This window comes from Triturus cristatus, chromosome 2_1 (assembly GCF_964204655.1).
Source record: "Triturus cristatus chromosome 2_1, aTriCri1.1, whole genome shotgun sequence".
Classification (NCBI taxonomy): Eukaryota; Metazoa; Chordata; class Amphibia; order Caudata; family Salamandridae; genus Triturus; species Triturus cristatus.
The window spans coordinates 87,760,651-87,786,454 of NC_140581.1; the positions used below are offsets into that span (position 1 = coordinate 87,760,651).

Here is a 25,804-nt window from a genome sequence, read left to right on the forward strand (position 1 = left end):
TCCGAGCAACAGGGAAAAATAGCAGCACAGACGCTGTACTTGCGGTTAACATCTACTGTTAGCATTTGTTAATGGAAGATGCTAATTTTGTATCACTTAACAGCTGTGGTTCTGACTTCGGAAAATACATTAAACAAGTAAAAATCGCATACATTAAGGAAAGGGCCTTCAACTAATCCGTATTTACACTTCTTCAGCCTGCACATTTCGCATAAAACAATAGCATTTCCTTCCCATTGTCACAAGGAATGCTGATATCTGGACAATTTGCCAGCACGCTTATCAGAAGCCTCGGCCACTGGGTCTCTGTGTTTAAATTCTATGATGGATAGCAATGTTGGAAGCATGGTAAGGCTATTGCAATAAGATGCATGAACCTAAGAATCTGCAGAGTATATATATTTGGCAAGAGAACCTGTTTACATTTGCCAGGGCATGGAATGTCGCACTTATGTCCCAGGTGCTGCTCTTGCACTGCACAATGTGGCCAGCCATGATGTCACAGGGTACATGAATGACACCTCTTCCCTTCCTTCATTCCAAGAACCTTCCTGTCCAGCTAGAGTCAGAAGATCCAGAGAGAGTGAGGGAGGTGGACTGGGTGCAATCTTTGCTATGCAACGGCTTACAGTGCAACACTGCCACACCCAACCTGCCCAAAAAGAACTGCTTGTGGATTACCGCAGGCCTGAGCCCTACTGCTCTTGGTACGTGTTTCACACAGTCACAAAATTCCTTCACTTGGGTTTAAGCTTAATAAATAGGCTGATGACACCCAGCTGAAGCTATAGAATGACTAGGATAGAAGAAGACTTCCGGATTACCTGATGGCCATAAATAACCAATAAGCCCTGCAAAGAAGGAGACACTGTTGATGGGAGATTTAATATCATCAGATATGGAGCTCCTCAAACCGAGTAACAAGTGAGAAACCAGCCCTATCCTAGTCCATCGGGCAGATGCCCAAGATAGGCCAGCATTAATTCTCGGGCTTCGAATGTTTTTGTGCCTAAAGCCGTGACATCACTCATTTCTTTGGTGGGACTATTTGACTCGGGAGTGGAAGGGTTAAGGTGTTGTTCGGCTATATCAGGATTGCTTCAGTCCATCTATTTGCTCTGTAAGAGTTCTGAAGCTGCCAATCTGGTAGGTAGTAGTGGACAACAAAACATTGATATGGTCTCCATTCCAAACATGGTATTGAAGAATACTGGCTAATAATGCCGTCTCTCTAAAGTGATGACATTTGGGAGGCAAATACCTTATATTACAAAGAATGAATTCAATATGGAACTGTTGTGGATAACGTGATTGTTGTCATGGTAAATGAAGATGCGATGGCAGCTGTCGCAAAGTCTCCTTTTCTGTGGGTCTCCGCAAAATGGTCACTTTTAATAGACCCAATTGTTTGCTGGTAATAGAAGTGTAGACTGTGACAATGTCAGTCAGGAGTGCAGTGCATGCACTCTGTCCCTCTACCGTACTTGGCTGCATCAATTTAGTTTATTAATCTTTCCAGTAAGGCAAGAGATAAGGAAGCTAAATGTCATGTATGGGCAGCAGTGGGCTGTTCCACCGCCCGGTGGAGTAGACAACAAGTGATACAACAGAGATGCTCCATGATTTTTGCAGATGTCTGACAGCAAACCATCTGCTGTGCTGGCCGTTGCTTACCCAGTTGAGAGAGGCTACTGTTGCATCATACAGGATATGTGTTGACTGATGGTAATTGGCAGCTGGTTATTATAATGGAAGGACGGAGAGGTTCTTACCTGCATTCTTGGAAGGAAGACACCCTACCAGCTCTCACCTATCCCATCCCCCATAACTGGCCTTCCAACTCAAAGGTGTGTGGCGAGGTGGGTGTTGCGTATGAAGCATGTGTCTGCCTGCATGGAAAAGTATTTGCATTGGAGATGGTTTCCAAATAAAGAACAGTGGAGTGCCTGAATAAATATTTGGAGCTACTTCAGGTTGCATTTGTCCTTCCTGCTGATATTCCAGCTTGGTCCCTGCTGTCACGGTCTCCGCCACAGAGAATTCTGCAGGTCTTTGGTAGGATGACAGAATGCAATTCACAAACCCCAGCTCGCTTGTGCCTGCCATGATTTCCTCTCCCTGCCTTTGTGTTAAGCTGGGTATCACCTGATAATCAGAACTTAGCCCAGTGAATCTGATTTTGTTCGAAATGAATCAACATAAGCTTGACAAGTTGCCACCTAGACCTACTCTACCTTTGAGAAAAGCTTAGGAAAACGCTCTCTGTCCTGAATGGAGTGTTTGAACCAACGCTTAGACTTTGGTCGGATCAGGCTTTGCATCAGAGATCCTGAAGCAGCATAAATGGCAGTGCTATCCTGCAGGCAGTTGTTGCTTCACTGGGAATTTAACAAAGGAATCTGGGCACTGACATCTGTAAAGAAGACGACAGGTCTTTCTTTTCACTGTCCGCTGGTACTTGTGTTCTACTTAGGACCACCCACTGCAGAAGAGTCAAGTGTACAAATGGAGTAAACCAACAGAAGTGTAATTGTGTTTGACACCCGGGTACACTAGAGATAAAAACAGTACCAACCAACGCACACGGCCCAGCGACAATTTCCATATGAGTACACAGGACTGCTCTCTGTATGTCTTCTGAACAGTGATTTAGGACAATGATGTATATTTCAGTCTTGAATATTATCCTGATCAAGAGATAAGTTTTGGTTTCTGTCTGACACAATATAGTCTACTTAGAATGTAGCGGCGTCCACGTGAGGCGTGTTACCTTGGCAAATCTTCTCATGTAGTGGGCAACAATCACGGGGTCCGGACACTCCAGCTTCTTAATGATCTCAAAGCTTTGGTTTAGCTGAGTGAACACGTCCACCACAGAGCAGGAGAACAGCGCATGCTCTGATGTTTGCTGAAACTAAACACAAAAACAACACAAAGACATGTTAAAATAAAGAGCAAAACAGATCTAAGAAAATTAGTGCTATCAGAGATGCTTTATGGATTGTTTTATGTACAAGAGATACACCATACCCTGTACAGGCTGCTCTGCACACTTCCGCCAATCACCCCGGAGCTAAAGAGCCACATGAGTGATGACAGTATGAGCAGGCAAATGAATTTATGAGAACTGGGGATATGGAAATCAAGGATCCTGTGGATTTGTTACAACAAGCATGCTGTCCGACATCAAGCAAGGACTGGAAACATCACGTGAACGCTCGCACACTCAAGTCTACTCTGGAGGAGAACCTGAAGCTTGAAGATTCCCTTCTCACTGGTGGACCTGTTTTATTGTCTTCATGTCCACAGTCGATTGTTAAACAGCCCTCCACCACAGAATCAAAACACTTCCCCTCCCCAAGACTATTAGTATACAATAATGAGTGGTAAACAAGCCAATGCGCAGAAGCTACTCGTGTGCATGAAGGTATTGATTATTAATTGATATATTAAGATTTTATAGAGTCTTTTCTCAAAATTGCAGAATACAGCACAGGGCATCCAAATATGTCAAAACGATAGCTTTAAATGTCAGCAGGATGTAACATTGCAGGTCACTCTTGTAGCACCGCACAATGATACTAAGTCTGATACGTACAAGGGGCAAAGTAGAGTCTCAAGCTAGAATTAAGGCCACTGGTTGCAACTACCGGCAATTCTTGGCATACTGTAGGCTTCACCGGCTTTATCATGGAAATGCCCGACATAAAAGTGACCACTACTTAAAGTAGTTTTGGACATTCTATAGATATTGTGGGAATCCTTGTGCTAATCATGCCCACCCCTGGCCAAACAGTGTACATCCGTGACCTAATTGTGCCCACCCTAGCCTAACAATGTCCATCTCTGACCTAATCGTGCCCACCCCATACCTAGGTGTGCATCTCTGAACGAATCGTGTCCACCCCTGGCCTAACAGTGTCCATCGCTGACTTAATCGTGCCCTCCCCTGACCTAACAGTGTGCCCATCTGAACACATTGTGTCCACCCCTGGCCTAACAGTGTCCATCTCTGACCTAATCGTGCCCACCCCATACCTAAGTGTGCATCTCTGAACGAATCGTGTCCACCCCTGGCCTAACAGTGTCCATCGCTGACTTAATCGTGCCCTCCCCTGACCTAACAGTATGCCCATCTGAACACATTGTGTCCACCCCTGGCCTAACAGTGTCCATGACGGACTTAATCGTGCCCGTCTCTGACTTAATCATGCCCACCCCTGGCCTAAAAGTGCCCATCTCTGATATACTAGCGTCCACACCTGGTAGTGTCCACCCTTTGCATAGTTGGCCTTTCTACACACTGTGGGTATTCTTGGTACACTGATTTTCACTTAAGCACATGAGCGTGTGTACCTAAATATGTTTAATAAAGATAAAAAGCTCAGATATTAGTGCATACATCCTGTTTTCCTAATATAAACCGCTTTAGCTTGAGGGAATTACATTAATATGTCCCAAAGTCTACATTTCACAGCAAACTGGTGTGCTTTCAGAAACTGGCACACTGATGTCTGGAAACCGTATTGCCAAAATATATTTGATATTTAATACTGCTGAGATATTTCATGCTGGTTTGGTGAGACACTCCTGAAGTAATTTGCTTGGCATACAGTACCTAGGACTTATTTCATTGTAAGTTAAAGTGGAATGGGTAGTAAATGTTTTGCCACAGGGATATCTAAGAAAGAGAACCCCACAGGGCATTCTTTTGTTAATACATCATTGCACAGGAAGGCATTTCATGATTGTAAAGTGGGGTATGGCCTCACTGCTGGTAGCCATGCATGAGGCACTGGATGGTCACGACTGCAATCTTGTCCTATACAGGCACTCTTTTGACAATGATAATAACTGGCAGTAGCTCTGTAAGATTTGTTTTGATCAAAGGTAGCAATCGCTGACACAGCGCATGGTCCAGAGTAAAGGTAATCCTAGTTGGAGGGGATCCATCATACTCTGAGGGAGCTGCAAGATCCTGATGGAGTTAACACTGTATTTCCTTCCCTATTAAGTATCTACAACTGAAAGCTAGGGTGGAAGAAAGCACTGCAAGCATGGTACTTGGAAGGATTCAACACAAACCATGTACCCCACGGCTTAACATTCCTTCCAGTGAAGCTGTACTTGGCGTTTACGGCACACACGCCATGAGTAAAGTGAAGATGTCCTAGATCCCTTCAACAGTACAGTGTTCACTTGAGTGACATTTCTACCAAAGTCTTGCCTTGGGTAACGGTGTATCAGATTAGTAGGAGAGCTCCAGCACACCACTTGGTTGAGCCATGAGCAGGTGAGAGCCTAGATCTGTCACTGACGTGGAGCGGGGCCACTTGATATCCTGACTGCATCGCAACAAGTCACTCGAATAGAAGGGCCATGCGCTCCGGGACACCAGTGCTGTCCAGAATTACCCATGACACACCAGAGTCATTGGGCATCAGAGAAAAATTTACAAAAAATGCAATAATTAAAGTCTTTCAAAAGAGGGGACGCCGGTGGGTTTAATAAATGTGCAGTTATAAAAATGTAATCGAATGTAACAATCTTTCTAATAATAGCTGATGGGAAATCTGGCAGATTTCATAGACAAAGCAGTCTGAAGGGGGTGGGTGCATGAATCCATGCTGAAAGAAAAGAGGACCGGAGAATCACTCTACCAGTCAGCCACAACGCTCTCGAAATACTTTAGCAAAAGAATGACCTGATGACCATGTTGCAGAATTACACATTTCTTTAACTGGAACTCCCCTGAAGGAACGCAGACGTACCTATGATGCCTTTTGTATTATGAGCCCTGAATATTTCCAGTGCAAATTTATTTGCCACGTTATAACGGATGTATGACGTTACAACGCACACTTTTACAACGCATGCACTTACAACGCATTTTTTACAACGCATAATCCATTACAACGCATGACATTACAACGCATGACACTACAACGCATTTTTAAAAAATACCTTTACAACGCATTTCCATTACAACGCATACTACCTTTACAACGCATACCATTACAACGCATACCATTACAACGCATAATATTAAATTACATTTAAGGTAAGTATTAGATAGTATAGGGGTAAAAGTTACTTTTCTAACTCCAGGGGGTGCAACAGTAGGGTAAGTGTTGGATAGTATAGGGGTAAAAATTACTATTCTAACTCCAGGGGGTGCAACAGTAGGGTAAGTGTTGGATAGTATAGGGGTAAAAATTACTATTCTAACTCCAGGGGGTGCAACAGTAGGGTAAGTGTTGGATAGTATAGGGGTAAAAATTACTATTCTAACTCCAGGGGGTGCAACAGTAGGGTAAGTGTTGGATAGTATAGGGGTAAACATTACTATTCTAACTCCAGGGGGTGCAACAGTAGGGTAAGTGTTGGATAGTATAGGGGTAAAAATTACTATTCTAACTCAAGGGGGTGCAACAGTAGGGTAAGTGTTGGATAGTATAGGGGTAAAAATTACTATTCTAACTCCAGGGGGTGCAACAGTAGGGTAAGTGTTGGATAGTATAGGGGTAAAAATTACTATTCTAACTCCAGGGGGTGCAACAGTAGGGTAAGTGTTGGATAGTATAGGGGTAAAAATTACTATTCTAACTCCAGGGGGTGCATCAGTAGGGTAAGTGTTGGATAGTATAGGTGAGGAAATATGAATTTTGCGATCAGTTATGTCCCCTATCGTAGACCCCAACGGCTCCATGTGCATGCTATAAGTACATGTATGTTCCCTCCTGCTCCAGTTTTGAAGACGCAAATATATTTGCGTCCACCGTCAACATGTCCTCTTTCAGATCCGCCATGAATGGGTCAGATATTCCATTCCTAAGTATGAAAGGCCACCGACTTTATGTGGTTCACTTTCCACATTTTACAGATTCAGGCGAGTAGGCCCGGAATTCTGTCATCAAGCCTTTTCCTGCCTTCTGCCTCTGAAAGCTCCAGTCTGAGCCTGCATCTGTATCCATGAACTTTGTCCTACTCCCTGCGCGGCTAACGGTGCCTGATCCAGCCTGTCGCCTGCCAAAAACTGTATTTCACCTTCAAGATTATCTACTCCGCTCCTCATCCGATGCATTCCTGTCTAGTAGTTTAGGTAAACATTCCTCCAGCTACCGTGCAAAGGGCCAGGCTTCGCTGTCGTCATGCAAGTAATTCATAGCCCCGTTACCATGGAATATTCCTACCCCCTCGCATCTAGTGTAGACACTTAGACGCTTGTACACGCACTAACAGTCAGTATAGAATAGATTCTATCCTAGAGACCTCTCCTTTTGGATAACACAGTTCTTTAAACATAGGATATTAGATATGATTTGGGATTAGGTTGACATGACCCCAGACTTCTGTCTCCACATGTAGAGCTAAATGTCAAGTCCCCTTCACCCTCTAGTTGCACGTCAATCACACGTCATGCCGCTGCGCACGCATTTCTGTCAAATATTTTCTGCTGACATTGCAAGATTCTTTTATGGATCCACCCACTTGTGACATCATGTATGATGACGTTTATTAAATTACGCCCATACATCCGCCTCTATTAGTTACGTATGCACCTTTTATCTGTACTATCAGCTGTTACGCCTCTTGCATCTGTTTCACTGTAATGTATTTTTCTATAAAACTGCCTATCTGTCAAGAATGTATGCCCTTCCTTCCTGAACTTTCGTGGTGATGGAATAGAAAGCCTACAATTCGAATTGTATTCCTTTGTATAGGAATAAAGCCTTTTAAAACCTCTAATACCACGGATTCTGCCTCTTATATTTACTGAGTTATTCTTAATAGACTTTACCGCATAAAAATAGTACCGGTAATGAAATATTTACCACATAAATTGGCGCCCGAACAGGGACACTTTCTCATCTCACGCGCCGGCGGTGCGTTGCAGGCCCGGTCTCCTGCCACAGCTGAACGGACAAAAACGCGTACCTGCAGGATTTCCTGTATCTCCCTCCGGCCAAGCGGGGACGACTGAGGCTGCGATCAACACCCAGACGAGGCGGTGAGAAGTGCGAAGTATCCCGACCAGAGCCTAGCTGAGAGAGCAAGATCCGAGGTATACAGAGGCCCACCAGGTTCCGAAGTTCTGAGTCCAGTCGAGTCGAGTCCAGTCCGGTCCAGTTTCAGTTCCGTTCCGAGGCCTTCCGTTACGAGCTACCCGGTGAGTACCATTACCGGGGAGGCATTTAACGTGCACATAGTCTGTGCCGGTCAAGACGGGTTTGGGTACACAAATCCGGTCTGCACTGTTTTAGCAGTGTATCTGTACTGTTTAGCAGTATATATAGTATGTCTTGCATATAAATAAGTACTATCTAGTGTCAGTATTATGTCAGTAACTAGTTTTCTATTAGTTATCATTGTTCGTAAAACTGTTAAGTGTTAAATGTTTTAAATACGTTCTATATATTGTGGTGTGAATGACTGTTCATTATTGTGTTTTCTTGTATAAAGTGTGTTCTAGTAATAAGGTCTAAAAATGCCGCTCTTTTCGAAACTAAGACAGATCAAAACTAGGAAAGGTGTACTCGAAGAAGCTGTTCCCATCCCACCTAGGGACACTCCAGGGTACTTTATGTATCATAAGCATGGCCTAGATGCCGTATTATTTCTTGATTTATGGGTGGACTACACCAAAGAATTACCAGAGAGTCAGAGATGGCCCGCAGCGGGGACCTGGGATGCAGATTGCATCATGAGAGTAGAAGAAGAATTATGGAAAAAGAAAGCCAGACAGTCACAGAAAGATGCCATTGAATTATGGCGTAAAGAATCATATAGACGTACAGAAAAAGCACTCAGACAGGAAGAGAAAGGTAGAGAGAATTCAAATAAAACCCGAGAAAATCTATTACTTGAGGAAGGTACCCGAGTAAAATCAGAACAAGTAGATAGACAAAGAAACACTCTTATGAATGGTATGTATCCTCTTCTGGCCGAAGGGTTACCTAAGGCTACCCCGGAAATACCAAAAGACTTAACTCCTCCATTGCTCCCGATAAAAGCACATCCCAAAACACATCCCAAAACAGCAAAGGACGTTTTCCTTTCCTCCTATTTAGATGACGCAGCTCCCGAGTATGCTAATGCCATACCACCCACACCGCTTGCCGATGGTGTTCAACACCAAGAGCATTCGTCTGTATCCCCGCAACTACAAACTCCTACACAAGTTCCAACAGGCCCGTCCGTTTCTACAGTTTTTCCCGCATCTACAATCTCTATCCTACGCCCAACGAATCCTTTCGTGCCTAGCACCTCAGATGGTGCTACAGGAGGTACGACAGACATGTTTGCCACACCGCCGCGAAATAAACAGACCCTTAGAGATTTAGCACTCCAACGTACACCCCAACTAGCGACATCCGACATGTTTAAAGAACAGCTTGTGGATTGTAGATACGACCCAGTACCAGGTAGACAGGATAAATTGCTCATATCATCACTACGTATAAGACGAGCTACATTATATTTAATGACGATACCAGGAATGGGTGAACACCTAGACCAAATATATCGCTTTGTCCAAACAGGGCGAGGTCCAGAAAGTATTAACGAAGCTATGGAATACCAGAAAGTGGATGTCCAAAGACAACTACTACGTTTTTTCATAAATTGTGTAATTAGGAATCAAGACAGGCCTGGGGCAGATCACGATACCATGCAAAGACTTGCCAAATGGGGTCAGAACATATCAGAAGAAAAACATGATAGACAGGCGTGTATAATCGCCATGTGTCGAAAGATCCGCAAGGAAGTAGAACGGATACATAAAGAAAGACGAGAAACAGACAGAGTAGAATCAGAAGAAGAGGAGGAGCAAGAATCAGAGCAATTAGAAACGATAGCTTATGTAGGTAGAGGAAGACCCCATAATAATACCAGAGGTTTTAACGACCCGATACGTCCAATACGTCCAGAATATAATAGACATTTTCCCAACCCTATGTTAAATACAAAATCCCCTGAACACCTATTCCAAGCCGTTGATAAATTACTCCGAGATCGAAGGGGGTACCACATGCTCGATTCCATGGACGAACAAGAATTAGCCAGGTCAGCAGTACAATGGGCTGACAGTCCCGGCGAATACAATGATGATGTACTTGCACACACGTTTCTGAATCTTGACCCATACGAACAGCGTTTAGCTAGTATATACATGATTCAACACCTCCTTATATTATATAAAAGCCAACACTCCGATCCAGGACCCTTACCTGACATATTGACAGAACTACTCACGAATATATGGAGAGGGTCAGGTACTGATTTGATTAAAGAGATTCTAGAATTTCGAAACCAATATTTAACTTTTGTATGCCCAGAACACGTTCCAGTTCCCATCATGGGAAGAAAAATGTATCACATAGATAGACAGAACCCGTTACGCGAAGTACACCCAATCAGAGGTGACGGTAATAACTTCACACGCGTGTTTGTGTACACGCCTATAACTAAACTGGAATTATTAGAAATGAAGAAAGTAGTACCCAGCCATGACAAGGACCCAGCAGGTTTCCACCGTGAAATAAAGGACATGTTACTCATGGGAGAGTATACCTACCCCGACATTATGAAAATATTAAAAGTCCTATTACCCGCCGGTGTTTACGAGAAACTCAAAGAAAAAGAATGGGAGGTGGGAGACCAAAAGATAGATTGGATAGCATTAGAAAACGAAGAAAGGGCCCGAGCTGCAGGAGCAGGGCTTGGGGAAAAGACTACAGCACTAGCAGGATTACTAATACAGGTATTGCCACGTTTATTAACTACGAAAAAGGAAGACTGGGGTGCAATCTCAGCCTGTAAACAAAAGCCTGATGAAGACACTAGTGATTTCTATTCCCGATTTGAAAAATGTTTTAGTATAAATAGTGGCATAAAAGCCAGTAGTGAGTCATATCCACATCTGTTTGTGACAAAATTAGTTGAGAATTCTCTGCTGCAAGTCAAGAATAGAGTATTGAAATTCGAAAGTACCTGGCAAGGTAATACCCCATCACAGATGTTACAGATGTTACAATATCACCACAATAGAATTAGAGAAGAACAAGAACACGAACAAAGACGTATGAAAGATACAAAAATGAAAATGCTTGTTGCACAGTCAGTTCCAGCCGATGGTCATCAAAGGGGTGATTCCGCAGGTCCTGCGAAAGGGACATGCAACTATTGTAAACAACAAGGTCATTATATACACGATTGTCCAGTCCTGAAACATAATATTGCCACAGGTAGAACGCAGGAAAGGCCACGTCCACCTAGACAGGATCAGAATCAACAACAAATCCCTCAGCATGCACAACCTAGGTTAGCTCCGCAACAACTAGCTCCGCAACAGGCAGCTCCACAACAGATCGTAGCACCACCACAAGCGCAGCCTATTGCTGCAACACAAGCAACAACACAACAGATGTATCAATATGCACAAGCAGATTATCCCGATTATCAGCGATTCACATGAAATAGCCTAGAGAGGGAAGTTGGCTTACCCCTTATTGAGGTTCCTGTAGACCAAGAGGGACCTTATGTACATAGTGAACTATTAGGGGAAGACAGAAAGTTTTTACTTGATACAGGGGCAAGCAGAACAACTATAAGACGCAGTGAAGTTCCAGGGGCACCCCTCTCAGGCTCACAAAATATTTCCCTTGGATTCTCAGGAAAACCTATAATCAATGACGTAACACAACCTCTTCCACTTACGGTCGGTCCATTGACATGTACTACAGATTTATTGCTTACTAAATCATGTCCAGAAAATTTGTTAGGCATAAAAACATTGAAAGCTCTAGGAGCCATAATATGTTGTTCTCCGGAAGGAGTACGACTATTTTTACGTGACTTTAAAGGTCACTACGTGTCCAGAGACATGGATCACCGACTGCAGAATTTACCTACCCATTTATGGGCACAAGGCCCCACTGATGTTGGTTGCATGAACATTACACCATATCGAGTTACACTGAAAACAGGAATAGTAATACCACGAATGCGACAATACAAGTTACCACCAGATGCTGTAGTGGCTTTACTGCAAATCATTGACGAGCTCATTGCACAAGGAGTGGTTGTCGAAACCGACTCCAATGTATGTAATTCTCCGATAATTCCGATTCTTAAAAGAACGGATCCAAAAGCACCACCAGTATATCGATTAGTTATTGATCTGCGCGAATTAAATAAATGTATTGTACCACAATACCCTGTGGTCCCAGATATCTCTTCATTACTAACAGCTATTGACTCAGAAGCAACGTTCTTCACTGTAATTGATCTCAAGAATGCTTTCTTTAGTGTCCCAATCGATCCGGAAAGTCAATATCTGTTCGGATTCAGTTTAAATGGACGAAGTTTTAAATTCACACGCGCACCTCAAGGGTTTACAGAAAGCCCCAGCATCTATAGCCAAGCACTGAAACGAGAACTTGACAGTATCCACATGCCAGTTAACACTGCCTTGCTTCAATATGTCGATGATCTGCTGATCACCGCCCGAAGCGAACCTGAATGTGAGACAGCGTCACTGACGGTTTTGAAATTTCTGGCCGACAAGGGGCACAAGGTGTCCCCTTCTAAGCTGCAATTCTGTGTCCAGCGAGTTGTTTACCTTGGGCACTCGCTGTCCAAGGAGGGAAGGCAGCTTACACCCGACCGCATCCAGTTAATTGCTAACATGCCACCACCCAAGACACAAAAGGAGGTGCGGGCTTTTATAGGCCTCACTTCATACTGTAGGCAGTGGATCCCTCAATATGCATTTCTAGCAAAACCACTCATTCAGTTGACAACATAGGAGGCAGCCACATCGACTGTCCTCCCTTGGACTCAAAAACATACACATGCCTTTGAAAGCTTAAAGAAAGCTTTATGCCAAGCACCTGTCCTAGCAACACCATGTTACAGTAAACAGTTTACACTCTTTGTTACAGAACGTGAAGGTACTGCCTTGTCAGTACTCACTCAGGAACAAGCAGGATCACACAAACCATGTGCTTATTTCTCTAGTACATTAGATCCAGTAGCTCAGGCTCTTCCTGCGTGCCTGAAATCGGTGGCAGCAACAGCTTTAGCAATCAGACAAAGCGATGCCATAGTGTTAGGACACCAATTGACAGTACAAGTACCACACGCAGTAGAGGTTCTTTTGAACCGCACACAAACACAACACTTGACTATAGCGAGACTCACTGGTTACGAATTAACATTGTTTCAGCCACACATAGAAATCAGACGTTGTAATACGTTAAATCCTGCCACACTGTTACCAGTAGGCGGAACAGATCCATTGGCACATGATTGTGTCGAAGTCATTACTATCACGACGAAACCCAGACAAGACTTGACAGATATCCCTTTGTCAGATCCAGACTTGACATTGTATGTAGATGGGTCATGTATGAGAACAAGTACAGGAGAGTTAGTGGCCGCTTACGCAGTTACAACAGACACTGAAGTCATTGAAACAAATTGCATTAACACTTTGTCAGCTCAAGCAGCAGAGCTCATCGCTCTGACACAAGCCTGTATTCAAGCCAAAAATAAGAAAGTCAATATATACACAGATTCACGTTATGCATTCGGAGTCGTCCATGACTTCGGCGTACTGTGGCGAGAGAGAGGTTACTTAACTTCTCACGGTGCCCACATCCAACACGGACCCCTCATTCAAGCCCTATTAGACGCGATTCATCTACCTACTGCAATATCGATTATGAAATGCAAAGCCCACACAAAGGTTACCGATATCATTTCTCAGGGTAATGACCTAGCTGACAGAACAGCTAAACAGACTGCTCAGAATCAGACTCACACAACTGACACGACAAAGACAATAGTTCCGACACCAACACATTGCATGACAGTTAAGGATCCCGCCCTTGATGTAATTGACATACAGACACATGCTACACCAGAAGAAATAAAGAAATGGACTGAATTAGGAGGGATCCAAACGGATCAAGGATGGATGACGAAGGAAAAATCTATATGGTTTCTTCCCGACTCAATGGTTCAAGTCATCATTAACACTATACATAGTCCAGCGCACCTAGGAGAAAAAGCTATGCTAGACAGCATTCAACACATTTGGTTCAACAAACACTTGCGAGCAGCAGCTAAACAAAAAGTTCGTACCTGTATGATATGTTGTCAGTTTAATCCAGGTAAAAGCATCCCCGTAGAGCAGGGTGGATTTCAAACTCCCGATCATGCTTTTGAAGCCCTCCAAATGGATTATATCCAGATGGAACGATGTCGAGGATTCAAATATGTTCTCGTAGTTGTCTGTGCTCTTTCCCGTTGGACAGAAGCATACCCGGTTTCAGATTACACGGCCCCGACTACTGCCAAACAGTTAGTTCGAGAATTCTTCCCACGGTACGGTTTACCACGTGTTGTCTACTCAGATAATGGCCAGCCGTTCTCATCCGAACTAATGAAACACGTTTCCCTTCTGTTAGGCTACCAATGGAAATTCCACTGTGTCCGACATCCCGAGGCGGCAGGTCTCGTGGAACGCCATAATCAAACTCTGAAAATTAGATTGTCCAAAATATGTAGAGAAAAAGGAGTCGATTGGATAGTAGCCTTACCAGTTGCGCTCTTTTACATGAGAATGGTAGCACATTCTCGAACAGGGCTATCCCCGTACGAGGTGATCTTCGGTAGACCACCAAATATGTGGGGGACGCCTATACCTCGCAAAATCACTGATGTTGACTGTAATATGCTGACAGATTACTTGGCTTCCTTGATGTCTGCACTACAATCTTGTCGTTCACAGGTAGCCGCAGCTTTTCCCGATAATACTGAGGTGAAGCCCCATGACGTGGTTCCTGGTGACCTGGTTTTGGTCAGGAATTTTGACCGAAAGACCCAACTGGAGCCTAGATGGACCTCGCCAAAATTGGTTCTACTTACTACAAGGACAGCCGTGAAGATTGAAGGACGCAAAGGGTGGTTGCACTCGAGTCATATCAAGAAATTTTATGGACTACCATCTAGTGTAAACGTTCAGCCCTGCATTCCCTCACAGACAGACTCAAAGCTCCCCTTGGCTGAATTAACAAATTCAGAACTTTACAAACTAAAATTAAGGTCTAGTAAGTCAGACAATTTGATTGTTTAAGTCCTCTCCAAGGTGAATCGGTTGAATTTGTCTCTGACATGTATCCTCTAGACCGGAATAGAGAAAGAAATCATCAGATGCAGCTTAAGAAGCATGCGTATTGTAAATCATTTCGTAGTCACTGCACAGTAACATTATTAATTTTGTTTTTTCTAAGTCTTCTGATCATCATTGTCAGCATACTATTGCACATGTATTACCCTATTCTTAAGCGTGCTTACAATGTAACTGCAGAACATTCTTTTAGCGAATTACCTCCGCATGAGTTGTCCTATAGATTTGCGCTGCGCAACAACACATTCATTAGTATGTTACATCATTCCCATCAAACCAGCAATGCCACAAATTGTTGGATATGTGGCCGACTCCCTCCCTATCAGAACTATAAGGGAGTTTTGCCCCTCTTGCCCTATCCGTTCACACACAATGGCTCCTGTGGAGCATGGTTTAGTTTGATTAATTCCCTAGATTCAAATTCCGCAGTTTATCAAGACAACTGGGTATGGGGAAACCTGAACTTAGTTTTGCTTAAAGTCTGCTACCCTAACAAGGAGGGACTTCCCAGAAGAACAGGAACTGATCTAGAAAATGAAGTATATGGATTAGGTAATTTTACACTTAACCTTATGATCCTGAACGTTGAATCTGAAGCTACACCAATCTTGCCCGCCATGTCAGTATTCCCAGTAAAAGGGGAATTATGTGTAAGAAAGAATGGTTCCATACACATGGGCCATAGTAAATGCACCACTGTAATAAAATTCAGTGATCAAGGCAAGTCTACATTTAGAGCTTCTCGCCATTCCTACTTTATATGTGGCCAGACCGCATATATACGTCTACCTCTAGATTGGGATGGTACCTGTTACATAGCATTCCTTCTGCCACCTGTTTTCCTAGCTCCTCCTGATTATCATAGAAATACCCATTTAGTACACAATAGACAGCAGAGAGATCTCCCAATTGTCGATTACACTGAAACAGCATGGGAAAAATACACCGATTTCAATAAAGGTTTCTTTCCCTATATAGGTACAGTCGCTAATAGTAAGCTGATACGTAGATTAACCAGAACCCTTGAAGCAGTAGTGAACGAAACTATTTCCGCCTTAGGCAATTTAACAGAAGAGCAGTCTGCTATGCGGATTGTTGTGCTTCAAAATCGTCTTGTCCTTGACGTCATCCTGGCCGATAGGGGCGGAGCTTGTAGGGTCATCGGATCAAGTTGCTGCATTTTCATACCAGAAAATTCGCCGTCAGTTTATAAAGCCATAACTCGCCTTCATAAGATTGTAAGCCAGATACACCAGAGTCCAGGCACCTGGACTTGGTCCGGTTGGTTCTGGGGCGTGTTGTCAGCCTGGGGATGGAGAATCCTATCCTTCCTAGGTATTGGCTTTCTCATACTATTCAGTTGCTGCTTATGTCTACAATGTGGGCCAGCGATTTGTGGTCTGTGTGCCACATCGTGTATCCCACATCCAAGTTTTCGTTCAAAATCCCGGAAGAAGAAAGAAGAACAAATGATGCTATATGAACAGATCGATGGATTGATGAAGATCGATATCTCCTGAGGGTCCGTAGGGGACAAGGAGGGAATGAGGAAATATGAATTTTGTGATCAGTTATGTCCCCTATCGTAGACCCCAACGGCTCCATGTGCATGCTAGAAGTACATGTATGTTCCCTCCTGCTCCAGTTTTGAAGACGCAAATATATGTGCGTCCACCGTCAACATGTCCTCTTTCAGATCCGCCATGAATGGGTCAGATATTCCATTCCTAAGTATGAAAGGCCACCGACTTTATGTGGTTCACTTTCCACATTTTACAGATTCAGGCGAGTAGGCCCGGAATTCTGTCATCAAGCCTTTTCCTGCCTTCTGCCTCTGAAAGCTCCAGTCTGAGCCTGCATCTGTATCCATGAACTTTGTCCTACTCCCTGCGCGGCTAACGGTGCCTGATCCAGCCTGTCGCCTGCCAAAAACTGTATTTCACCTTCAAGATTATCTACTCCGCTCCTCATCCGATGCATTCCTGTCTAGTAGTTTAGGTAAACATTCCTCCAGCTACCGTGCAAAGGGCCAGGCCTCGCTGTCCTCATGCAAGTAATTCATAGCCCCGTTACCATGGAATATTCCTACCCCCTCGCATCTAGTGTAGACACTTAGACGCTTGTACACGCACTAACAGTCAGTATAGAATAGATTCTATCCTAGAGACCTCTCCTTTTGGATAACCCAGTTCTTTAAACATAGGATATTAGATATGATTTGGGATTAGGTTGACATGACCCCAGACTTCTGTCTCCACATGTAGAGCTAAATGTCAAGTCCCCTTCACCCTCTAGTTGCACGTCAATCACACGTCATGCGGCTGCGCGCGCATTTCTGTCAAATATTTTCTGCTGACATTGCAAGATTCTTTTATGGATCCACCCACTTGTGACATCATGTATGATGACGTTTATTAAATTACGCCCATACATCCGCCTCTATTAGTTACGTATGCACCTTTTATCTGTACTATCAGCTGTTACGCCTCTTGCATCTGTTTCACTGTAATGTATTTTTCTATAAAACTGCCTATCTGTCAATAATGTATGCCCTTCCTTCCTGAACTTTCGTGGTGATGGAATAGAAAGCCTACAATTCGAATTGTATTCCTTTGTATAGGAATAAAGCCTTTTAAAACCTCTAATACCACGGATTCTGCCTCTTATATTTACTGAGTTATTCTTAATAGACTTTACCGCATAAAAATAGTACCGGTAATGAAATATTTACCACATAGGGGTAAAAATTACTATTCTAACTCCAGGGGGTGCATCAGTAGGGTAAGTGTTGGATAGTGTAGTGTAATATTATGCGTTGTAATGGTATGCGTTGTAATGGTAGTATGCGTTGTAATGGAATGCGTGGTAAAGGTAGTTTTTAAAAATGCGTTGTAGTGTCATGCGTTGTAATGTCATGCGTTGTAATGGATTATGCGTTGTAAAAAATGCGTTGTAAAGGTAGTGCGTTGTAAAAGTTGCGTTGTAAAGGTTGTTCCCCGTTATAACAACCGTCTACCATGAGACAGATCCACGGGACACAGTCTATTTCTGTTCACCGAAAAGGCCACCAGGAAATTATAAACAATCCTGAAATATTTACTTCTTCAAATGTAATGGCTTAATGCCTTAGGTGAGCCAAGAAAATGCAGCGTCTCCTCTACCTATGATGAAAAGGAGTAAAACAAAGCCAGATATAATATCTGAGATGTGAAAGTCTGAGGCAAGCTTCGGTAAAACAAAAAAAGTTCACTTTTAACCTTCCAACTGCTATGTAAAACTGGAAAAGGAGTACTGAGATATCTGACAAAGATTGAATTTCATTACCTCCGCTAGCTGAAGTTGATATCATTAAGGCTGTTTTCCAAGAAAGAAAGAAACAAGTTACTTACCTTCTGTAACGCTTTTTCTGGTGGATACAATATCTGGCTGTGGATTCTTCACCTTCTGAATACCCCCTGCGCCAGCATTCAGCGGAAATTCGTTCCTATCTCTCCCACGTTGACGAGGACGTCACAATGCCACGGCTCTGATTGTGACTCTGTATGACGTCACCGGAGCCATAAGAGGACCTCGTCGGCGTGCTGACATCAGTCCCACCCATTTTTTCCGTGCCACAGAGGCGAACGGGCGGACCAACACATTTTCACATGTATACATAGAATACTAAATATGTATATATCTACAAATGCATGACCAAAAAAGGCATGGAGAAATAGCAACAGATCAAGCATTTCCCACTATTAAAACATAAGCATGATAAAGTCATATTTACAAAACACTCATAATAAACAGTTAAAGCATCTTTTGGTAGAAACAGGTGGACAACGGAGAGGCGGGTGGGACCATGAGGAATCCACAGGCAGATATTGTATCCACAAGAAAAAGCGTTACCGAAGGTAAGTAACTTGCTCTTCTGATGAATACTTCTGCCTGTGATTGCCTCACCTTCTGAATAAAATCCCAAAGCCGTACCTCACCCGGAGGAGGGTGTCCACCTGACTAGACCAAAAAATCTTGCAAAACAGAACAAGCAAAATGGCCATCCCTCCAAACCTCCGAATCCAAGCAGTAATGCTTTTCAAAAGTATGGAGGGAGGCCCAAGTTGCTGCTTTACAAATATCAATTACAGGAACACCTCTAGCCAAAGCAGAAGAAGAAGATTTAGCTCTAGTGGAATGAGCTCCGATACCTTCAGGAGAGTCCTTCTTGGCCAAGGCATAACAAATCTTGATGCACAAGATAATCCACCTGGAGATGGTCCGCTTGTGCACAGCCTTGCCTTTCATCTTCCCAACGCAGCCCACAGCCCACAAAGAGCTGATCATCATGTCTCAGATCACTTGTTCTGTCCAAATAAAAGCCGTTTGCTCTCTTAGGGTCCAAATGATGATGTCTCTCCTCCTCCTTGGAAGGGTGAGAGGAGGATAAAAGGTGGGTAAAGTAATGGACTGTCCCATATGGAAAGGAGAGTAGCCCTGGTCCTTAAAACCAACTTATCCACATGAATGGTCAAGAATGGAGGTTTCGAACTAAGAGCCTGAAGCTCACTTACCCTCCTGGCCAAGGTAATGGCAATCAAGAAAACCGTTTTAAAAGAAAGACGCCTCCAAGGACAAGAATGAACAGGCTCAAAGGGAGAACCAATTAAAAAGGTAAGAACGAGATTCAAATCCCACTGAGGCATAATGAAAGGAATGGGAGGAAACTTATTTGTAAGGCCCTTAATGAACCTCATGACAATGGGGGACTTAAATAAAGACGGTTGGTCTGGCAAACATAGAAAAGCCGACAAATAGCCCTTAACAGTAGCCACAGCACTACCCTGCTGGGCCAAGAACAGCGAAAACTGAAGAACATCCAACAAGTGGGCCTTTAAAGAATCAATGGATCTCTCTCCACACCATTTACCGAATCTAAACCATCTGGAACAGTAAACAGACTTAGTGGAGTGTCGCCTGGACAATAAAATAACATCCACCACATCTGGTGGGAGAGAGAAGGAACTCAGTTTGCCCCGTTCAATCTCCAGGCATGAAGGTGCAGGCTCTGGAGGTGGGGGTGTAGAACCTGCCCCTGCGACTGCGAGAGGAGGTCTGCCCTGAGAGGGAGACGGAGCGTAGGGTGCGATGAGAGGTGAAGAAGATCTGTGTACCACACCCTTCTTGGCCAATCTGGGGCAATCAATATGACTAGGGCCCGGTCTTGGCGAATCTTCCTCTGAACCTGAGGGATTAAGGGTATGGGAGGAAACGCGTAAAGGAGTTGCGAGCTCCAATCCAATTGAAACGCGTCCCCCAGCGCTCCCTGCATCGGAAACTGGAGACTGCAGAATAACGGGCAGTGCGCGTTCTCGTGGGTGGCAAACGGGTCCAACCGACGAGACCCCCACAACTGGAAGATGTGATGGACCACATTCGGATGACGCCGCCGCTCGTGATCGGCCAAGTAATGCCGACAGACTGTCCGCACGAACATTCATCACACCAGCTAAGTGATTTGCAAACACACAAATCTGATGGTTCTGAACCCAGGACCAGAGTCGCAGAGCTTCTCGACAGAGACGATACGACCCTACACCTCCGTGTTTGTTGATGTACCACATCGCGGTAGTGTTGTCCGTGAGGACCTGAAATGACTGACCGCAAAGGGAAGGAAGGAAAACCTTTAGTGCCAAACGTATCGCCCGGAATTCCAAAAGGTTGATGTGACGCAACCTTTCTTCTGGAGACCAAAGACCTTTGACCTCCAGATCCCCCAGATGAGCACCCCACCCTAGAGTGGAGGCATCCGTGATCACTGTGGCCACAGGTGGAGGAAGCTGAAAGGGCTTTCCTTGAGACAGGTTGCCCTGCACACCCCACCAGGTCAACTCCGCTGCAGCTTCTCTGGAGATTCTGACCTTCTCCCCGAGATCTCCGTTGTGCTGATACCGCTGCCTGCGGAGGCACCACTGGAGTGGCCTCATGTGCCAGCTTGCATGACTGGCGAACAGTATGCAGGAAGCAAACAGACCGAGCAGACGTAGAACCTTCAGGACTGGAACAACCGCTCCACCGTGAAATAAAGGAATCATTTCCTGTATGTCGAGAATACTCTGCGGAGGCGGGTTTGCTCGACACACAGAAGTGTCCAGTATTGTCCCCATGAACAGGCTGCGCTGAGAAGGCACCAGGTGAGATTTGGGTACATTTATCGAGAAACCCAAGTCAAACAACGGTTGGCGCAACACCAACTCCGGAGACTCTGCTTTCAACAGCCAGTCGTCCAGATAGGGGAAAACAGGAACCCCTGACCTTCTGAGATGTGCCGCTACCACTGCCATCACCTTCATAAAGACTCGAGGCGCGGAAGTGAGACCGAACGGAAGAACCGCAAACTGGTAGTGTTGGGATCCTACCGTAAACTGGAGAAACTTCTGATGCGACTTCAGGATGGGAAGCTGAAAATACGCATCCTGCAGATCGATGGACACTATTCAGTCTTCCTGTTGCAGCACAAGAAGAACCTGAGCCAAGGTAAACATTTTGAACTTTTCCGGTCTGAGGTAAAGGTTCAAAATCCTGAGGTCCAAGATCGGCCTTAATCGACAGTCCTTTTTGGGGATCAGAAAATAATGGGAGTAGCATCCCTGACCCCTCTCCTGCTCCGGAACCACCTCTATCGCATCTTTCTGTAACAAGGTAAGAACTTCCTGCTGCAAAAGCAGTTAGTGGTCCTCTGAGCACCAACCCTGGCGAGGAGGGTAAGGAGGAGGAAACTCCAAAAAGGGAAGGGCGTACCCATTCTCTACAAGATTCAAGACCCAACGATCTGAAGTGATCAGGTTCCAATCTTGTAGAAAGTGGGACACCCGACCGGACCAACATGTTCTGAGACGGGGGATCTAGAACTGCTTTCCTGAAGTACCAACGGTGGCGGGAGGAGAAGTGGAGGAGGAGGAAGATTAGTGCCGCGAGGCTCCCCTAAGACGCCCTTTATTCTTCTCTCTGTAAGATTTGTACAAAGGATTCTGCTGCTGCTGGCCTTGTTGAGACAGCTGGCGGCCACGAAAGGAAGCAGCTCTTCCAAATCCACGATACCGCTTGTAGCCGTATCCCCTGGACTGCACCTGGAGGCCCAGAGACCTTGCAGTAGCCCTGTTATCCTCAAAGCGCTGCAAGGCAGAGTCAGCCTTAGAACCAAACATTCTTGACCCATCAAAGGGCAAATCCACCAGAGTCGCTTGAACATCAGGAGAAAATCCGGACGATCTAAGCCAGGCTTGTCTTCTTCTCACCACAGAAGACCCCATCACACGAGCCACAGAGTCAGCAGTGTCCGATTGTGTGACCTGACGGGCTGCAGCCTGAGAATAGGAAAGGGCCTCCAAGAAATTATTTCGATCCTCTTCCGGCAACTTTGGAGCTAGCTGCTTGACTGAGTCCATCAGAGCATGGATATACCTCCTAAGAAGACAGGTTGCATTAGTAGACTTCAGAGCCATACTAGCAGAAGAGAACACCTTCTTAGCTGCCTGCTCCATCTTTTTAGACTCCCTATCACCAGGTATGGTAGGGAAAGAACCAGAAGACTGCTTCGAACAAGAAGCCTGGACCACCAAGCTTTCTGGTGATGGATGCAAAGACAGAAAATCTGGATCCCCAGGAGCAGGCCTGTACCTTCTTGAGATGGAACGAGAAACTGCAAGAGCAGACCAAGGCTTCTGCCAAACTTCCATTAAAGGCTCTGTTAAGGCCTCATTAAAAGGTAGCAGCGGTTCAGTGGCTGAAGAAGAAGTATTAAGAACCTCCGTCAGGATATTAGATTTTACCTCCGCTGAGGGAGGTTGCAGATCAAGCAATTCAACTGCCTTCCTTATCACCACGTGATAAGGAGCAATGTCTTGTAACACTCCAGCCTTCAGGGAAGAAAGATCATATTCAGGAGAAGCATCCAACCCACTGGCCTCCTGTAAGCCCACAAACTCGTCCACAGACTCAACAATTTCTCCTTACTCCTGATCCTGTGCATATTCCTCCTCCCCAAGGAGTCTCTGCGCCTCTCTCCTAGAGCGCTGTTTAAGAATCGGCGGCGCCAAGCGCGGCACCGGTGAGGACATCAACGGTGTCGATGGAGGAGCCTCAGCTTCAAACCTCGCCGAACGAATTCGAGACAGCCGATGGAGTCCACGGAGCTGGAGTAGAAGACCTCCGCGTCGGGAAATGCCAAGCCGGAGTCGACTGCAAGAATGGCACAAAGGGTGCTTGAGGATAGTGGTGAGGAACACCCAAGTTAAAGGCCAAAAGAACCACGGGGCACGAATGCGCACCAGATGGAGTAGAGGCCCTGGCAAACATGCCAAACATCGCATTACGAAAATGCATTGGGTCTGATCCAGGAACAAGAAAAGGAGGATATGGATCCGTACCTTCCTGAAGAGGAAATACCGGAGGCTGAACTGGAGCCTGCGGAGCCGGGAACGGCGCCCGTACAGGTGAAGCCACACGGCTTGGAGACGACTCCCTGGGCGTCGGAGACATAGCAGGAGCCAGAGAACATTCATGTGACGAAGAGCCCTTCGACGCCGGCGACCTTGGAGCCGGAGATGGAACCGGCGTCACCCGTGCCGATGGAGGCGGAGAAGGAGAAACAAAGTCCTTTCTTAGAAGTCCTTAGCTGGAGAAGGCGACTTTGACCTCGAAGCCCTGAGCTTCGACGAATGGCGCCGAGAGCCATGTCTCCTCTTAGACTTCTTATGTTTTTTCGATTTTGAAGTACGAGAAGACGACGACTTCGCTCTTTTACAACCCCTCTTCTCCTTCTTGGCTCTGGCCATGAACAGCTTAGCCTCGTGCTCCTTGATGGCTTTTGGATTCCTTTTCCTGCAGCTTCGGCATTCATCGACGTCGTGATCTGACGATAAGCACCAAAGCCAATCATCATGTGGGTCAGTGATTGACATGTGACCACCGCACTCTCTGCGTGGCTTAAACCCAGTCTTCCTAGAAGTAGCCATTGGAAATCCTCAAGTGATACAAAGTTTTCTCTATAGAAAATGGAGAGTCCCTAGAAAAACCATTAAGCGCCGACGGCGCGTAAAAAAGGGAACTGACGTCAGCACGCCAACGAGGTCCGGTGACGTCATGCGGAGTTGCGAGTGGAGCCATGGCATTGTGACGTCGACGTGGGAGAGCTAGGAAAGAATTTCCGCGGAATGCTGGCGCAGGGGGTATTCAGAAGGTGAGGAATCCAAAGGCAGAAGTATCCATCAGAAATCATTTTACATGTGTGTAAAAGTTTGAAAGGCTTGACCATAACATAACTTAGAATTAGATTGAAATCCCACTGACAGACAATGAATTGCAAAGCAGGAAAGGTATTTTACAACCCTTTAAGAAATTTAATACCAATTGTTTTTTTTTTTTTTTAAAGACAACCTTGCCCTGGTGATTAAATGCATGTAGAGATTGCTTCTAGATATCCATTGATCTTGCCAATATTGAGACCTTTCTGGACTAGATTCACAGCCAACCGCAGGATAATATCAATGTAACCAGGCAACAGATTTAGTGGCCTGTCCTGCAACCATGACAAACAAATCATCTGTAACAGACTGTAGGAGGCTGCCTTAGTATACGGTGCACACTTATTTAAGTGAAGCATATTGCACGAATCCAGGCCACCCTTAAGGTGATTTTAGTGGTTTTCGATAACCTTTGAAAGCTCTCAAAGTAGTAGCTGTGGTGAGCAGCCTCCAGGCTTATCTTGAAGGAGTGTTAAGCAGCTTGTTTTACCAGAACTCATCATATAGTATAGGTTAAAAGAAAAAGAACCACACAATGTATATATAAAAATATGTCTATTTATTACACAACACTCACTAACACATTGGTACATCTCCTACCCTGAGATATCAACACGAATACACAACAATCCTTAAATTGTAATCAGGTAAGTAAGCACAAAATACAGTGGGGTCTCCAGGGGGACACAAAACCATATAATAGGGAAGTGAAATGCGAATTGTAACTGAAGTGGGACTTGGACCAGGAGACTCAGAGGAGCTGGGGACACCAGGAACCACCTAAGGTAAGTACCCAGGAACTCCACTGAGGCTGAATGGAGAGTGGGAACATAGCCGCATGTCCAAAAGAAGTCAACGGGAAAGTCATGGTTGCAGTTTTGGAGATAAAGGACCCTTGCCAGTGGACCCTGAAGAAACCCTGTGGAAGACAGAAGGTTGGAGACACTGCACCTGTGGATACCCAAGGAACCAGGATACCTACACCACGAAGCCTGGTGTTTTGGCGCGAAGTGATGGCGAAAACTGCCATAGATCACAACGGAGGACTTCAGGAAAAATGCAGCTGGAGAACACTGTGCAAGAGTTCGGTGGATTCTTGAAGAGGAGTACCAGTAAGCAGAGGGGACAGGGTCTATGCCACACAGAGGTGACTAGGAGGCACGTAAGAGCAATGCCCACCGATGTTGGATGATTCAGAAGTCTTGACGGTGAACTTGTCACTTCAGTTGTGAAGGCCAGGTGACACTGAGGAGGACTGGGAGACATGCACAAGGTGTCCCATGTGAGAGGTTGAGAACCAGAGGGACCAGTGTCTGACGGAAGC

General features: G+C 45.0%; 1 protein-coding gene across 5 annotated transcripts in view; it reads right to left on the minus strand.

The window, feature by feature from the left end:
* UNC13B (unc-13 homolog B) overlaps positions 1-25,804 on the minus strand; it is a 2,660,654-nt gene that overhangs the window by 406,051 nt on the left and 2,228,799 nt on the right. For all 5 annotated transcript variants that reach the window (XM_085628130.1, XM_085628129.1, XM_085628128.1 and 2 more), the window contains one exon: positions 2,771-2,914. In XM_085628130.1, the coding sequence (XP_085484256.1) occupies positions 2,771-2,914 (144 nt within the window). The remainder of the gene's footprint in view (positions 1-2,770; positions 2,915-25,804) is intronic.